The sequence below is a fragment of the Miniopterus natalensis genome, chromosome 21 (genome assembly GCF_054644295.1).
Source record: "Miniopterus natalensis isolate mMinNat1 chromosome 21, mMinNat1.hap1, whole genome shotgun sequence".
NCBI lineage: Eukaryota > Metazoa > Chordata > Mammalia > Chiroptera > Miniopteridae > Miniopterus > Miniopterus natalensis.
This window is the reverse complement of record NC_142101.1, coordinates 7,853,417-7,871,917: the sequence shown is the minus strand read 5'-3', so window position 1 is coordinate 7,871,917 and position 18,501 is coordinate 7,853,417. Positions and strand designations below refer to the sequence as shown.

The following is an 18,501-nucleotide window of genomic DNA, read 5'->3' as shown; positions in this document are numbered from 1 at the left end:
ATTTCTCGTCCCCGCTGAACAGTATGTCCCACGCTGAAGCCACCCCTCACTTAGCTGCTCCTTTCAACACAGGAAATAAGCAGGATGCGCTTCCTCCTCTGCACCAAGGCCCAGTTCCTGGCGCAGGGCCGCGTACACAGCAGGCTGCCAACTTGCCGGTTCCTGAGGACGAGTTCCACGTCCTCTCTGACCCGAAAGAGATGCCAATAAGCAATTATTGCACCAAATGGAAGAAGAGCACGGGGCCTGGGGTAGTAAAGGCCGAACAGCCCTGAGACCATGGCGGATACAGCATGTCCAAGAAGCCAACAGAGGAAGCTTCTTTCAAATTCCCCATGACAAGAAAACTGTAATTTTCTTTCCATATTTGATTAGACTCAATGCAACCCAGTGATGAAAGCTGATGATTCTGAATTCAGACCAAAATAACACACAACCCCAGACAGAGTTCAACATTTTATGCTCACGTTTAACCTACAAAGTGTAAAGTGTTCATAAAGGATTTTAATAAATATATTAAGGCTTCAGGTGATGGCTGTTCTGAGTGAAGGGGGTTCCCTTTCTAACATACTAGTTAACATTCAGAATCTTTCCAAACAAAACCGGCTGCCACCCGCCAGGGATGACCCGAGACGGGAGCCCGCCCGGTTCCCCCCTCGGCACTCTCTTCCCTCCTCCTGCAGCCGATGGGCCGAGTATGTGAATTTTGACAAGAGGATGCAGTGATTGGTGTGACCTGCAACATTTACTTTTTCAGTAACAAGCTCTCACTGAGTCGCCCCGACGGTTAGTAACACAGCTTACAAATAAATAAAGCTCAACTGAGAGGCTCAGAAAGCTCACGAAGCAGCAGGAGAGGCTGCCGAAGGCGCCGAGGAAGGGAGCAGGGAGGTGCTGGTTCCAGCCCGTCGCAAACCAGGGGCAAACCCCGGGTTCACGGAGGGCGCAGCCCAGCTACCACCCGTCGGGAAGTAACCGGTAACCAGCTGGGAGTCCTCTCGCAGGAAACCACCGAGGATCTTCCCTGGGATCCTGGTTGTCACATTCTCACTCTGAGTCCTGGCAGGAGTGCCTCGGTCCCAGGGTGTCAAAGACCCTGCTGAGCGCCTCCAAATCACCTAGGCAGAAACTCGGCCATCAAAGCAGACGGCCACCAGGCATCCATGGAGAGCTCGCTGCCAACAGAACTGGCGCACTGGTCCCTCGTGGCCGGGGACAGCCCCCAATGCAGGAGCAGAGGCGCCTCCTTGCAAGAGAAGCAACTGCTGGCCGTGTGTGGGGAGCGAGCGCCTCCCTCCGGGGGCCCCCTAGATGGAGTCCAGGATCCAGTCGCTGCTGGAGAGCGGGGAGGTGAGCAGCGCCGGGTCCCGCGGGGGGCCTCGATCCCTCCCGCCCAGGCGGGAGCTCTGCTCCGGGAAGAACTCCTCTTCCTCCTCGAAGAAGCCGTTCTCCAGGGCGTAGGCGCCGTCGGGGCTGGCCGCGGCCTGGCACGCCCCCTTGTACTCCTGAATGGACTCGTAGAGGCTGTAGAGCTGGCAGAGCAAGGACATGTCCAGCTGCCGGAGGCCGACCTTGAGGGGAGGGGCGGGAGGTAAAAGCGAGAGGTCAGCACTGGAGGCTCGTTTCGGCGGAAAACGGGGCCCGTCCGCTGGAGCCGGCGCATTCCTGCCGCAGCCGCGGCTCAGAGCATCGCTTGGGGTTGCCAGTATTGAGACACCTTAATTGTGTGATGCCCACACCTCAGACATCACTCCGTGTGTCGGGGAAGGTCACACCCGAGGCATGGCATGGCCTGCGGAACTCACCCGGCACTCCCTGCGACGCAACAGCATTGCACATGCCGGTGGCCCCAGCTGGTTTCACTTTGGAAGCTGAGATACAGGTATGTCCTGTCCTCTTGCTATGATCAGACTCAGAGAAGGCCCTGCTGTGACAGTCACTGTCAGCTCCCTGGGGCAACATAGTCCCCTTGCAGTGACAGTGACTCCCACTGGTCGGTGTCATACACTGCGCCCCGGAGCACCCACCCTCTGACCAGCTCAGCCTCCAGGCTCTCAAGAAAAGTGGTCCAACTCCCTCTCCCCTAAACAGGGTCAGCCTTCCCCGGGATGGTGGTGGGATCAGTCCCCAGAGCCAGTGACTGACTAAGCCAAGCAGGACGGGGGGGGGGGGGGGGAGGCTCAGAGTCTCCTGGGAGCTATTTTCACAAGTGGTAATAAAACAAAGAACATTTAAAAGTCTCATATTTGTTTATCTTCAAGTTCCTCCCTTCCCCACAAAAGAGCATAGTCCTAGGACAGAAAATGCGTCATTTCCATCCATCACAAAGAGAAGGGTTAATCCACATGGAAACGGTGGCTCAGACCAGCTCAGCCGACACTTCCTGTGGGTGAGAAGCACCTGGGCACCTTGTTAACCAGCAGGTTAGGATACAGTAAGTCTGAGGCCGCTGGTGACAGTGACCCTGAGCAACGCTGCAGGGAGAAGCTGTAAACAAGATGCCAGGAGACCCGCCCTCTCTCCTGGCCCTTGATTGAGCCACACACGTATCATTTCTATGTCTCGGTCGATGACAAAACAGAATAATAGTTTCTCTTACAGGTAGGATTAAATGACATATCAATTCATTTTAATAAGCAGTCATGGAATGCCTCCCATGTGCCAAAGCCTGGGCTAAAGCACTAAAGAGGCACCTGAACACACACGGAGGAAAACAGTGTTGGAGGATTTGGTCTCTAGAATCACCCAGCCATGAGCCCTTCCACGCAAGACCGTCTGACCTTCACGCAAGGGAAGCTGGGGCCCTGGAAAGAAACGTTCGTCTTGGGACAAGACTTGGTGTTACATTCCAGGCTGTTCTTCACACCCTTTGACCACTGTAAGTTCACCAAGCAAACACCGTCTCTCTCCACTAAGCTGAACAGGCCATAAAAAAGGAACCAGGTCACATAAACTTAGCACATTTCGCTAAGGTGCTCAAAGGAAGACTTCCAGACGGGCAGGTTCTGTTGTCTCCATAGAGATTCCCCATTATTCTAGAATTCTTTCTACCCTAGAACTCCTAAAAGGAGCTTTTCTTAGGAAGATACCGCCCCACAAGTCAGGGACACTTTCCACGGCCTTTTCAGGCCTCTGCCCTCCAGCTGCTCATAAAATGAGGGATTTAGCTAATGTGTGACTAGCTCGCACACTCTGTGACCATGTGCAGTAAACCACTGATTCTTTGTCCTAAATGGATGGCAAGCGTCTGCGAGAGTTTCCTGAGGTGTTCTTAGAGGGCGGACGTGGCTCCATGGCACCCTGCTCTCAAAAGTGCACCTTTATTTATTTTTTTAATTAATCTTTATGTTCAAAATATTACAGATGTCCCCTTTTCCTCCCCAGTGACCCATTCCACCCCACCCCACCCTCCTCCCCAGTCCCTCTCCACATCACTGTCCGAGTCCTTGGGTGGTGCATATATGCATATAAGTTCTTTGGTTACTCTCTCCCCCTCCACCTACCCGCCCTCCTCCATCCCTCTGAGATTCATCCGTCTGATCCATGCTTCCATGTCACTGAATCATTTCTGTTCATCAGTTTATTAAGTTCTTTCCATTCCACATGTGAGATCATGTGATGTTTGTCTTTCTCAAAAAAAAAAAAAAAAAAAGAAGTGCACCTTGAACAGGCAAACCGAGAGACTCCAGGCTGCCACAATGCCACATCCCAGGGTCAGACGCCACCACTCTGGTTCCTGATTAGAGTTGTGCATCCATGTATGTGTGTGCGTGTGTGCATGTGTGTGTGACTGTCAGGATTGGAAACATGGGTCCCTAACACTTGTGTTTTAAAAATTACCCAGATGATTCTAATGTCCAGTTCCAATGAAAAACCAGTGTTGACACAAATATATTTGTCCTTTCCCGGGCCACATATATTTATTCTCTAGTAAGCACTGAGTTTCAGGCCTGCCGGGCAGAACAGCATGCAGAGCACAGGCTCGAGTCCACCTGCCGGCGTTCAGACGCTGGCTCTGCCACCTCCGATGTCTTAACTCAAACCCCCCAAAGGAGGGCCTTCCAAACCGGTTCGCTCATTTTCAAACAGGTGTAACTATTCTTTAGACAAAGTCAAAATCTGCCACCTGCAGGTTCTACCGACCCGATGCCAGGTGTAACCGGTGCACACACAAACCCGATTTCTCTTTCTTAACCACCTTCTAAATCTCTGAAGACGATTTTCATTCTTTCCCACTACCCCCTGAGGAAAAGCATTTGTCTTCTCCGGCTAACATCCTCAGGTCCTTCAGCTGTTCATGGTCCATCACCCACCTAGACCTGTCCTCTGGACTCGCTCCAGTTCTCCAAGTGTCCTCCACAGTTTCCAGATCTGAATGTGATAACCAAACCACGAGATTCTGACTCAGCCTGTCTTTTCTAGGATTATTACAAGGAACATAAACTTTAATAACATAAGCCACACCCTCCCAGTCACACCAATATTTGCTCAAAAAAGTCATAGAAAAAAAGACTCATCTGGAGTCCTGGAGATCATTCCACTGAGTCACTCTGGTACCGGGAGATCACCTGGGTGACCCCAAGACTGTTCCCCGTGTTGGGAACGAATGACGGAACGAGACAGAAGTGACAGGGAGCAACATGCCATCAGGCCTGCTCTGACTTGTACCTCCCCGGGCCAGGGCTCCAAGGCTCTACAGCTCTTATCAGTTTCAAAGGCTCTGACTTTCCACAAGGCCGTGCTGCCCCCAGACCCGCGGTCCCCATGCTTTTTCCTTAAGTGCCATTTCCAAGGTGTCCCAGGCCTAGGAGGACACCCGCTGGGCCGGAGTGGGAACCTGTCCTGGACCCTCCGCCTGCAGCAGCCGATGACTCACAAAGCTGCCTGTCATCGGGTGGAGCGCTGGCCTAGAAACGGAGGTCTGACCCGCCTAGGAATACCGCTGGCCTGGCACACACCCACTACCCAGCCCAGCACATGCCAAGCATTCAGGCTGATTTAACAGGGCTTTAAACACACACATGCAGTGCACGCCCACACGCATCCAGCGTCTCTGCTTTCTCCAGGGTCTACACTTCCCTGAATTTACCAGAAACCCTCCAAATGAGCTAGATGGACACCTCTGCCCCGGCTGTGACGTGCAAACACTCGCACTTGAATTTTCTAAAGGGACGTTGGGAATCCCTAAGTGGCATTCTATTGTTCCCGACCTGCACCTCACGCAGTGGGCTGGGTTGAGGCCCCCTCACCCACACTGTCCCCCACCTGTCCCCACTGCACCTGTTAAAGCTTCTTCACCTGGCCCAATGCCAGCCTTTCCTCCACGCTGAGACTGACTGGCTCAGCCACAAATGTTCCTCCCTTTTCCCTCGCCTCTCTGCCTGTCCCGGGCATTGTTCTACCTTATACTACAGTTCATGATCTTTCTCCTGATAGAGGACAAGCCTGTAATGCAGGGACAAAACCCCCCTGTGGGTCCCCCAGCACCCAGCACGGAGCCTTGCGAGCAGACATTCAGGGGAAACAGCTGGATGGAGAAACCCAAGACGTCCTCCCAGGGAAGCTCTGGCTGCAGAAGCAGCCGGCAGTGGGGTCGCACTGGGACCAGCAGGGCCTCTGCTACATCCCGTAGGCAGCCCTTAGTGCCCGGAGCACCCCAAGGAGAGCCTCAGGCTACATGCTTTTAACCACATCATTGAAAAAACACCTCGCCCGCCTGCTGTGCTCAGTGGTTGAGTGTTCAGGGCACCGGTTCAATTCCCGGTCGGCGCACATGCCCGGGTTGCAGGCTCGATCCCGGGTATGGGGCATGCAGGAGGCAGCTGGTTGGTGCTCTGCCCCACATTGATGTTTCTCTTCCTTCCTCTCTCTAAAAATCAATAAAAATGTTTCAAAAAGAAAAGAAAAAACACCTCTTGCCTGATGGGAGCAGACACAAAGAAAACAAGATTCCTCCCCGAGTGCTGGTGAGAGGCGAGCTGTGTGCGCTGGGAGAGACTCAAGGCGGCCAGCCCCAGAAATCAGCTTCTCACCTGCAGTGTGAGGGCCGGGGGACGTGGGAAGGGACAGAAGGGCCACCCAAGAGAACTAAACTGCAGTTATGCGTCAGGACACAAATACATCCTGCGTGAGAATGTACTTCTCACCCTTTCAGGAAAAGGGGGGGGCACCACTGCCCCCAATCTACCAGCACAGAGAGCCTGTAGTCTCAGTGATGTGTCCCCACATGGCCCTGAAGGACGGCTGACCACCTCATTCAGAGCTGGATTCAGAAAATACAGCTCCTTTTTGAAAGTGCATCTTGAGAAAAATTCGGATAGGCTCATTTAAGAAAAATCCAGAATTCTAAGACCCTGTGGTTTGTATCCCCCTACCCGAGACCTTCAAGACAAGAACAACCCACTCGCTGCCGCTGCTTTGAAGTGCCACACGGCTCCTTCCTCTCCCTGTCCAGGCTTCCTGCTTCCTTCCAGGTCCTTTTCTGGTCTTTTCCCAGGGCTCCCCCGCACCGCCTGGCACGCACAGGTGCTCAGCAACCCGGACGCCAACAATGGGCCCGGGCAGTCCCCAACCACCCTCGAAATGGTTTCAAAAATTCACAATAGGCCAGCTGCAGAAACACGCCTCCCACAGGGCGGCGGCTCCCAGTGGGTTTCGGGTCCGCGAGTCCCTGAAAGTCTTTGGAGGGTGTCGTCGGGGAGGGAGTTCATCCTAACCTTTGAAAAATTACAATAGAAATATGACCATTATTAGGAAGCAAGGCTTACAAGATGAAAGGAACCTTTAAAGGGGAAGTTCTGTTGATTCAAAACAAAGTGTCAACCCCGGCTAGGTAGCTTAGTTGGTTGGAGTGTCATCCTAAAACGCCAAGGTTGTGGGTTCGATCCCTGGTCAGGGCACGAACAAGAATCAGCCAATGAATGCATAAATAAGTGGAACTCTCTCAAATCAATCAAACTTTTTAAAAAGTATCATGAAAAACATGAGAATATTTTTTAGAAATAAAAAATTGTATTAAAGAAAAAGTCTGTTTTATTTAAGAAACTAAAAATAAAAGTTGGGGTAATTCACTAGTATGTCTAAGAGACAAACAAAAACAATCTCTTCCCAAATACACAATGAATAGAAAACATAAAAGAGCAGGTCTTACTGGTGCCGGGCTCCATCCTGAGCCGGGTCTGTGGGTGGAGCTGCGAGGGTGCTGGCAGGGGTAAGTCGAAGGATGTCTTACTGGGATGGACACTGAAATGACACCCCTGTGGCCCCCACTAGTCCCCCATCTCCTATGGCTCCAACTCCTCTATCTGATAGGAAAGTACCCACCTCACATGGGGTGGGGGTGGGGTGTTAAGCTATAGAATCAGGAACCACAGTATGAGGGTCCTGAAATATGGGGACAGATGCCGAGAAGGTTTCTTGTATGAAAGTTCAGATGGACACATGACGGGTGATAGGAACATGGTAAAATTATGGTAGAGTCACGATGGAAACTAGGCAGCCGCTTCACAGAATGAGCGGTTCCGTATGGACTAGAGTAGAGCAGAAACCAACGTCTACGGTAAAGCACAAACGTGCAAGCAACAGAGTGGTATGTTTGGTAGGACCTCACTGCACATGTCCACGCACACACCGCTGCACGCTTCCGACCGGAGGAAGAAGTGCCTGTTGGGAGAACTTACTTCTGGAAAGTGCGATTGGGTATTTTCAGCCTTCTGTACTGCTTAAGTTTTTTTCCCCCAACAAGCATGATACTTTTAAATGTAAAAACTAGTAACAATAAAAAGAAAGTATAATAGAATGGACGCATGCTGCTAGTAAGGATGCATGCTTGGAAAATCTTTCTGGCGACGGACTGGCAATGTCTATCAAAAGCCTGAAAATACTGCATCAGCTAATTAGCTCCCCTCTAGGGCCTGACTGTAGAGGGGACGCTCTGGGCTGTACAGGAACGTGTGACTGACGCTCAGTCTTGTTCTGTGAGGCAGGCGTTGATGCTGTTAATGTGAGGAAATGAAGCACTGAGAGGTGGCGTCTGTGGCAGAGCAGGGAGCTGGGCCAGGCCTGCAGGACTCCACCGTGGTGCACTGACCACTAGCCCATCCTGCCTGCACAGACCACACTGGAGGGAAGGGGCCGCACTGCCGGCCCTGGTAGAGCAAGCTGCTGAGGTCACAGGTAATTTATTTGGGGCTTTTCTGAATTTTCAAAATTTCCTGCTATGAATATGTATTCGCTTACAATGAGAGGACTTTTGAAGTTATCTTTTTAAAATGCAACGAGTGAATTCGCATATCCGGACTCCAGTGCACGTGTCTTGGACAAGACCTGGTAAATGCCCCAAATCTAATCAAGGTGTCTAGCACATATCCGCAGGACTGGAATGTAATAAAGCAAGCGGTGACCTAATGGATCGTAACCTGATTTCTGAATAAAGGATGTGTTGACAGAAGGACTCTGACCTGCATACTGTTTAGAAAAGAAAAAGCCGGGCCTCTGAGCTCCCCGGAGGGCCATGTTCTGTCTCCTGCGCAACTTCCTCCCCCCTCTGGGTAGAAATGCATTTGTGCTACCTGACCAGCCTCATCGCCCGTAAATGCTTTAGATTTGCCAAGCTGAGGACCAGACTGTGGGGAGCCACAGTGATTCAGAGGCAGAAAACTGACCAGGCTGCATGCCTGCAGCCCCAGATTAAGCCAGACCCGAGGCTCGCCCCCACGTCTACTCCTCTCAGAAATGCCTCCACCAGGTAGGGCGGCCTGAGCTGGGTTTTCTGCTTACACCCGAAGGCAGCCTCATGAGCCCCTTCTGCAGCTTAACAGTTCCCAGGTCACCCTTGTTTATCTCTGGCCTAAGCGAACGCGCATTTGCTCTTGTCCTGTCCCAGGCACAGCTGTCAACCAACTTCTTCGAGAAATGTCTTCGCACACTTCTTTTTTCCCCTACTACAAAAACATTCTAATATACTAAAAATGCAATCGTCCGTAATTCTATGAACCAGTCTCCCCAATTCCATGTTCCAAAGCAGCACCCTTCAAATGTTTTGGTCTTGGGACCTCTTTATGCTCTTAAAAACCACTGAGGGTCCCAAAAAGCTCTTGTTTATAACTATCAATCTTTACCTTATGAGAAATTAAAACGGAGAAAGTTCATTATTAACCCATTTAAAAACAATAATATACAAATTACATATTAACGTAAGTAACGTTTTATGAAGAACATGTCGATCTTTTTAAGGCCTGGCTTTCCGCTTCTGCATTTGATCTTCTGTGGCACATGGTTTTGGCTGAAGTAAATGAAGAAAATCTGGCCTCCCGCAGACATGTAATTGGGAAAGAAAGGAGTACTTAATAACCTTTGAGATAATTGGGGTTATTCTCTGACACTCCCCTTTAGCTGGCTGCAGTGTGGAATAGGAACTTTTCATACTATTACATTAAAATCCATTAGCCTTGCACTTTGGATCTTTCAACTATGAAGTCTGGAAAAGTGTGGGAAAATGGGTCACTGAATTATGCAGATCTTCCAAAGGCTGATATATTTCCTACGTAATATTTTAAAAATTACATTTGTCAATATGACCACCACGTAATTATGGACAGCCAAAAGGATCTGGGGACCTCTAGATCGCCCCAGACCATACTTTTAAGAACCGCTGTTCTAAAGATACGCACTTTTAGCAGTTTAGCTTGTGTCCCTCAAGACACTATGCATATCTAATTCGGTTTTTAGCTACTGTTACCACTTATACAAATGTATATATGTATTGTTTTGTGGCTTGGTCATATTGTAAACATCTGTCCGCATATATCACTCACATTTTTCCCCACAACCATATAGTATTCTATCACTATTATATATATTACTATCTAATTCTGTGTATGACAGAAATACCTAGCTATGTACCAGTATTGTTAGTCACTTGTGTGACTTTTTTAAATCCTCACTGAGGATACGTTTTTACTGATTTTAGAGAGAGGAAGGGAGAGGGAGAGAAAAACATCAATGTGAGAAACATCCATCGGTTGCCTCCCATACAGACTCCAACCAGGAATTGAACCCAAAAACCTGGGCATGTGCCCCGACCAGGAATTGAACCCTTGACCTTTTGGTGTATGGATGACTCTCCAACCAACTGAGCCACACTGGCCAAGGCGTGTGACTATTTTTGTAAGAGAAATGAAACTGCAGGGGAGAAGGCAGAGAATGGGAGTGGGGTGCCTTCCTTCTAATCCCTCCCCAGTCCTGGGGCCACAGACAGCAGGCCGTTCATCAAGGATTTGTATCCAAGGCCCTAGGGTTCATTGCCAAAGATGATGGATGCTGACATGGATGCAGCGGATGCTGAAAATCGGGTGGAACAGGAGGGAAAAACATAACTTACTAATGGCATCCTGGAACTGAACGCACATTTGAAGGTTAGCTTGTATTCTGTTTTCTGGAATGACACTCAATTAATCACAATCCCCTCTCTATAAGGAAGAAAATCTGAAGCTAACAGAAAAAACAAGTTGTTGGACAATATATAGAACACTTCATGTGTTTTTCAGAAAACTGACAGAAAAAGCTAAAGAAAGTGGTTGGTGTCCATTCTGTTCTATGGCGTTTATTTCCCCAAAGCCTCACCATTAAGATCATTCTTTTAATTCTTCGCTGGTCCTTGAAGTAAAACATGATACCTTATTGCTTTAATTTGGGTATCTGTGGTTAGAAGGGATGTTAAACAGCCTGTCATTTCTCTTTCACTGTGTTGAACTTGGCTATTTTATCTCCAATTCTGAGTAGAGTCAACAACCTAATAAAACACCCTCTTCACATTCTCTAGGCTCCATATGTATTTCTGTAATCTTCTGCAGCCCGGCCTCTCCAGGCGGGGGCCCTGGTTTCGGGCAGGGGTCACCCCTCCCCTGGAGGCACTGGTCAGAGGACAGAACAGAGCCCCTCCCTTCTCCACCCTCACCCCAGTCAAGGACAGTGCCTCCCTCCCCAATCCTTAAAGACAGGATTCTCAGGCCTGCGAAACTAGGCCAGCTCAGGGCTCTTAGGGCCAGGCAAGGAAGTGAACAGAAAGTGCTCATAAAAACTAAAAGGCCACACGTCTTAAAACTTTCTGTAGAACCCTAAGGAAGGCCAAGGGTTTTTCTGTCTCCCAAGCTCTTGGGGGAGAGCAAACATCTGTGTTAATTGTCTGTGACGGAATGAGCCACAGGAGAGAAGCAGCAACCCCACTCGCCTGCCTCTTTATCATGTGGAAACATCTGGAACATGTGGGCAAGGAATGGGGTGACTAGGAGGCCGGGGCTCCAGAGAAGGAAATGGGGCAAGAGGGGCAAGTGTCTGACCCAGCCAGTCTCGGGGCTGGTTTCCTGTTCAGGGAGTCTGTGGTCTGTCTGCTTTCCTGGGCAGGGCCGTGCAAAACTGCGCTTTTCAAACTGGGGTCTGAAGTCTCCGTGGAGTTAGGTGGAGCTAAGTCTTCCAGGAGCAAAGGCGCAAAGCTGCCGGTGGGACTGAAGCGCACCGGCGCCTTGGCCTTCTTCTCGAGCCCACGCTGGGCACCCTTGCCCACCTGGCCTCTAAGGTCTACAGTGATGCTGGACCAGGGCCCCCAGCCAGGTCAGCACTGATGTCTTCCAGATGCCAACACGCCCGGGTGCCAGCTCGTTCGAGATCCTCTGTAAATGAAGAGACGCCCGATGTGCCAACAACTGGGGCACTTTTACATTCACATGTAACCGAAGGGTGTGCTATTTGTAAGTTACTTACGAATTAGGAAAAAGATTAACTTACAGTCTCTACAAATAGATACGGTAATAGTTAAATAGTAAGTGGTAGGAAAAAATATCTTTAAGTCCCTTATATCTTCAAATCTTGGGAGTATAAATAGAACCTGAGTTAGAGATAACATCCAAAGTGAGTGAAACCAGACCAGCGACCCCACAGCCTGCCCTGACTGCCCCACCCCCACCCCCAGACACACATGGCTTTTCACACGCACAAACTATTAATTATATATACTTAGTTTTCTCTTTTTGGCGTGGATACTGGAGTGGGGAGAAGTACTATATGGTACGGGATATTTATGACATAGAATTTTTAAGAATATTGTAGACAGCCTAATTGTTGATGACTGGAGTCCAACAGCAAATTTATACCATTCTTCCTTTTCTGCTCTTAATTCTTTGCATGAAGTGGATTTACAACCGAGTACAGCTGTGCACGTGTCCTCGGGGACATCACGCACACTGCTACGGGTAGGTCCTGCACTTGTGCCCACGTGACTTCATGAGAGCAAACTCCTTCTGCGGGCACCATAAGGATCCAGAAAGGCCTGAGGGGGAAAGAATTACACTGCTATACCCAAGGTCCTTCGTGGCATTTAATTCTCATTTTCCCAATACGGGACCAGGAGCCTAAAGTAGTGGAGTAAGTAAATGGCTTGCCAAAATTGTATCACATGATTTCATGACAGAATTCAAGCTCTTGACGCCTGGTTAACAAGCTTCCCAACTCTTGAAGAGCGTGTTAGAAGTACAGATTCTCCCAGATTCTGAGCCTGCAGTGACAGGGAGGGGCCCGGGAATCTGCATTTAAGCAAGCGGCCTGGGGGATTCCGGGGCCGTGGGTCCATCGTTTGGACAACAGCACAGTAAACAGTGCAGGTGGGAAGACCGTATTAAAGGCTGTGGGGCATGCCCAGGCTCCGCTGATCCATGGCCATCGAGAATGCTGCACTGAGCCCTAGCCGGGTTGGCTCAGTGGTTAGAACGTCGGCCCTAGGACTGAAGGGTGCTGGGTTCGATTCTGGTCAAGGGTACATGCCTCAGTTACAGGCTCGATCCCCTGCCCCCGTCGGTCGGGGCGTGCACGGTAGGCAACCAATCCATGTGTCTCTTTCACATCGATGTTTCTCTCTCCCTCCCTCTCTCTTCAACTCTCTCTGAAAAGCAATGGAAAAAATATCCTCGGGTGAGGATTTAAAAAAAAAAGAGCCTGGCCAGCGTGGCTCAGCGGTTGAGCATCGACCTAGGATCCAGGAGATCGGGGTTCGATTCCCGGTCAGGGCACATGCCCGGGTTGCAGGCTCGATCCCCAGTCGGGGGCATGCAGGAGGCAGCCGATCAATGACTCTCTCATCATTGATGTTTCTATCTCTCTCTGTCCCTCTCCCTTCCTCTCTCTGAAATCAATAAAGATATATTTGAAAAATAAAATAAATTTTAAAAAAAAGAATGCCGCACTGGGAGCCAAGGCTCTCATTTCAGATGGTGTCTCACAGGCCTGACCTGAGGCTGGACCTTCACCATAACCCTTTGAAAGACCACAACCTCCTCCCTAAGACACTGGTGGTTTCATGTGTAGCCTAAGAACTGAGCTCCGCTGAAATGTGTGCTATTCAAGCTAATTCATGGCTCCTGGAAAAGTCCACTGGACAAGCTCATTAGGCGTTTAGTTATCAACTAAAATTCGGAAAGGGTAAGTGTTCCTGGTCTCAGAAATCAAACATTCTCCCTCAGATTAAATCCTATGCCCAAACCACTGCAGGTCAGGAACTCAAAAGTTCTGTGTGGATACTTCCCACCTATGCACAGGTGAGTGACCAAAATAACTGTTTGATAGTTTGGAGAATGAAAAAGAGGGTCCATGTCAAAACTATTAGAGCCTGTTGCTGCCAATTTGGGAAGTGGAATCCAAGAACCCCCAGGTAAGCCGCCCCTCAAGGTCTCCTGCCCCCCAGGTCTGAGGCCCTCTTTCTGCCCCTACACTTTTGTGTGACTCTTCTGGGTGCCTAAGCCTGATGTGCTAACCTCACAGAGCTGCTGGGCTGGACGGTCTACGGAGACATCTGCGTGAAGAAAGGTGTGGCCACTACAATCGAGGATTAGAAACGCCAACGGAGAATTCGTGAGCAAAGCTAGCCTGCCAGCTTAGCAGGAAAAAGTCTTTCAAACTGTGGGGCCCTGAGGGCAAAGTGTCTTCATACAGAAAGAGGCCTGGGGGAGATATCTAGCATTTTGGGCTGTCCAGCAGCCCCCTCCCCCATTTCTGCAAACTGTCCTTTCTTTGGAGAATCCCAAGTCTCCCACATGGTCACATTTTCATGAAATAGGATCCTGTCCTCGGTGACCACAAGCTGGCCCAGGTCGGCCAGGCCACCCGAGCTGGGGGCACTGGTGTCCTTCCTCAGAGTACGTACACACTGCAACTAAGAAGTGTGGCTGAAACAGAGTGGGGACGCTTTTAGAAGCCGTGTTCCAAAATGTAGGGGAAAAATAAAATAGCAAGGAGGGGAGAGGACAGCGCAGTGGCCTTCCTGGCTCCTCAGCAGCCCCGTCCAGTCTCTCTGTACACACCCAGCCCTGCAACAAGACTCTCCTTCTGCAGGGGCTGGTTCAGACTGAGTGTCTACTACCCACTCGGAGTCTTCGGTCATGAAAATGAGACTTCCTGATGGGACACATTCCTTAACATCTAGATGGTTCCTACTCGTCTCCGGGTCCACCTCAGCATTTTACACCTGACGTACACCCAGTAAACATCTGTTGAATGTAATCTAAAAATATTCTCTGATGTTTGAAAAAAAACCAATAAGCTCAGCTTCTTGTTTTAATAGACTTTTTCTGGTCCACAGAGCAATAACCACTTGAGCGACCCTCACAGCTTTCCAAATGGGCCCACCGGGGGGAGGGGACTCACAGCTGTACAGAACTTCAGACGAGGGGGTCCCTGGGACAGGAAGTCCTGAAACTTGGAGTGGAAACCACGTCTCTCAGAGCAGAGCTGGTGTCACCAATCACGGGGTCAGAAACCCCCCGCCCTCACATGCCCCGGACATCAGCTCCCCAGGTTCCACGATCACCGTCCTTCAATTCATTCTCTCCAGGCGAAAGTATCTCCTCCAGCCTCCTGCGCCACGTTCTCGAATGTTTAACATACTCTTCCGCTGATGTAATGGCAATCTACCTTCCCCAGACGCAGCCACTCCTCCCGCTGCTGCGCCAAACCCCGCATTCCCGATACGGATTATCAGGGTTATCAGTGCCACAGAATGGCAAACTGTGCAGTGACTGGCGACACCACTATATATTGACCTGGAAAGTGTTTGCAATATTGGCCCCCAAAAAGCAAACCAGAACGTGTGCTGTGCTCCGTGTTGAGTGCGTGTGCGCGTGTGCACACCCATGCAGGCACTATAGCGCAATGATTAAACAGGCCTTTGGACACATATGGTTGAACTTATGACCCCGGGGGAGGTACCGAAATTTTGAGTGACTTTTTAAAAACTAGAGAGTAGACTTTGAGTGTGTATCTCACGGAGAAGTTACAAGATAATGTATAGACATCCTTGACACTGTGCTTACCCACGAGGTATCCCGAAATGTTAACAGTGACTATCTCTGGGTGCTAGGGCTGTGAGTAATTCTCAACTGTTTTGCTTCGCTGCGCTTTCCATGAAAAGCTGAAGTCACCTCTGATTCCTTTTTATCACCTCCCTTCGTTAGCTGACTCTAATATTTAGTTAGCAATTCCTGCAGATTCTGCTTCGGAGACGTGTCTCCTGTAAGGTTCTTGTCCCACATGCGCGGGTCCCCTGCACCTGCTAGAGGCTCTCACCTCCTCGGTGCACACTGGTAGCATCTCGAGCTCCCTCCTGCACCCTGCCATCAAATTCACTCCTCAAACCCCAACTCCCTGCCCTTCTCCCGCTTCAACACTTCCCTGGCCACCTGAGACTCTGCGCCACCCTTGGCCCATCTTCCCAGTGCCCCTGGAGCCCACAGTGTCACGGTGCCTCCCCACGCTGTTCCCAGGGGAGCACTCTGTTCCTGCCTGCTGCTATGGTCCCTTTCCCTTGTTAAAATCCTGTCTCCTTCTGAGACCTGCTGTTGGAAGTCTGCCCTCTGTGCTCACATAGGACTTTTTAAAAAAGGAATTCAGCCAGGCCGGGCGTGGCTCAGCAGTTGAGCGTTGACCTAGGATCCAGGCAATCGGGGTTCGAGTCCCGGTCAGGGCACATGCCCGGGTTGTGGGCTGCAGCCGATCAATGATTTTCTCATCATTGATGTTTCTATCTCTCTCTCTCTCCCTCTCCTTTCCTCTCTCTGAAATCAATAAAGACATATTTATTAAAAAATAAAAAAATAATAATAAAGGAATTCATCACATTCTCCCTTGAATTCTAGTTGCATCCCTTGACACGGATTTGACCTCAGGCCTTCAAATTAAATAGATCATTTTCTGCAAATAATTTCAGGAATGAACTCCCAGTTCTTATCTCGCAAGGCCCTACTATGGGAGCCTCAGCTTGAGCTGACTGCTCAGACCCCTCAGCCCCATTAGTAAATCTCTGAAAAAGCCAAAAGACCACAATACTTTCAAAGACCCTATGCCATTTCCCTCAAGGGACTTGTCCAGGCCTGTAGCCCTATCTTCTCTTTATCTCAGCTAAATATCAAACAAACAGACCTATCATGCTGTCTATTTCCTCTGGTTCAAACAGGCGTAGAGCTCTGGCCCAAGGCACAATTATAAGGTTGGAGCTGTACTTGAGTCCAGCAGGAGGGACCTGGAAAATTACTTTCCAACATGGCTAGCCGACTCCCAAGTCACCACAACAAGACTTCTGAGCATGTTTACAAACCAGAGAGCTCAAAACAGGAGTGGCCCGAGGTCTTCCTGTCTCTGTTCCAGTATGAAACCGAAGGGGCGGAGGGCAGGGTCATCTTATTTCACCCCCATATTTACCCTACATCTAAGTTCAGACTGTCAACATACCGGGCAAGGTTTATCTAATTCAAACGCAGCGCTGGTTTCTATTAATGTTTATCAACAAGTAAAAACGGTTGGCTTGCAACTTGAGTCATTCTGTAAGAAGCTTAAAGAATCTTCTCAGAGAGCATTGGAAATCACATCAATGCCAGATGCAGAGAGGACAATGTCTAATTGATTAAAAAGTGTTAGGGCTGCTTTTCGAGATTTAATTAAGTCTCAGTTCTCAGAACAGATATGCTCCTTTTAAAGGATGCCTAAATTGAATTATTGTAAACACTATCTAGATGCATATTTAAAGGATTCCTAGGATGAATATTTTGTAAATTTTATTCTAGGGAAAAAAGCAGCTTTCATATATTAGATTCCCTAAATAAAAAGTACTAGGCGAGGGAAAGGACCTGCACTCGGTGAAAGAAATGGGCAGATTCTAAAAAGAGGGGCAGCCAGGGAGAGGTGGTCGTGGCTGGAAGGGAGGCAGCTTCTCTGTTCTCGCCCGGCCCGGCCTGGCCGAAGCCCGGAGGCGACAGCTGGGGAAAGGCTCGCCGACACCTGAATCCCTGCCCTCGCCCTGCTTTTGGCGTCACCCTAAATCGCGCGTCCCGGTCCACAAGCACCTCGTGTACTTCTCCAGGACCGAGGCAAACTAAGCCCCATTGTTCGGAGCCCAGGCAAAACCCCGAGGAGCCGCGCGGGCTTCCCCCAGACGGGGGGACGCAGCTGCCGCGCGCGGGGAGGGTCGGGCGCCGCGCCCCTCGCCGTAATCGGAGTCCGCGCGCGCCGCCGGGGCGCGGGGAGGGGGCAGGGCTGTTCCAAGCCGCGGTCTGCACGCGCTCGGACAAAGCTGCCCTCCCCGCGCAGGGAAACGCCGCCGCGCGCAGCTCCCGATCCCCGGGCGCACCGGCGGCCGGACCCCGACCCGGGAGGGAGTCGGCGGCACTCGGGGGGGGGGGGGGAGCCGCCTCCCGCCGCCGGAGTTTCCGAGCCGGCGGGACAGCGGGCGACGGGTCTCCGAAAGCTGCCCTTGGAGAGCGGGGAGCCTCCCTGGGCGAGGGTCCGGTCGTGGGCACAGAGAGGGCAAGTCCAAGGGGTGGCTGAGAGGACGGTGCCCGTCTGCCCGCGCCGGCTCCTGGGGCAAACGATCCAAGGGGCGGGTGGGTGGGCGCGGGGCCTTCCCGAGCAGAGCGCGGGTCCCGCGAACTCGACCCCCCGCCCCGCGCGCCCCGCAGCCCCCTTACCATCTCCTTGCGGAGCAGCGCCAGCGCGGCGTCCAGGTTGGGCGGCTTGGTGGGCAGCGCCGCGCTCCGGGCGCCCCCGCCGCCCGCGCCCCCGCGGCTCAGCTCGTCCTGGATGCGCGACTTCTGCGCGTACAGCCGCTCCAGGTGCCGCCAGCCCCCCGCCGCGCCGCCCGACGCCGAGTGCAGCAGCCCGCTCAGGCTCTTGGGCAGCGGGGGCAGCCCGTCCACCCGCAGCCCGCGCGCGCCCGGCGCGGCCCCCGCACCGCTCATCGCGCCGGCCTGGCCACGCGCTCGCCCGCCGCCGCCGCCGCCGGAGTCCAGGCTCCCCGGCCCGGCCCGCCCCGTTCCCGGCGGCGCCCCACCCACTTCCCGCCCCGCCCGCGCCCCGCCCCGCGCCCCGGCCCCCGGAGCCGCGCCGCCCCGCCGGCTTCCAGCCCCGCCCCCTCGGCCCCAGCCCGCCCCCGCCCCCGCGTCCAGGCCCCCGCCCGGCTCCGTCCTA

The 18,501-nt window shown here is 51.6% G+C and overlaps 1 protein-coding gene across 1 annotated transcript; it reads right to left on the bottom strand.

The window, feature by feature from the left end:
- Nucleotides 1–443: 443 nt before the first annotated feature.
- On the bottom strand, nt 444–18,272 carry FAM89A (family with sequence similarity 89 member A). The gene is made up of 2 exons (XM_087829070.1): nt 18,003–18,272; nt 444–1,571 (listed from the first exon to the last, which is right to left on the bottom strand). Exons 1-2 carry the CDS (start codon nt 18,270–18,272, stop codon nt 1,308–1,310), a joined length of 534 nt encoding a protein of 177 aa, XP_087685196.1. The 3' UTR covers nt 444–1,307.
- Between the last annotated feature and the right edge of the window lie 229 nt (nt 18,273–18,501).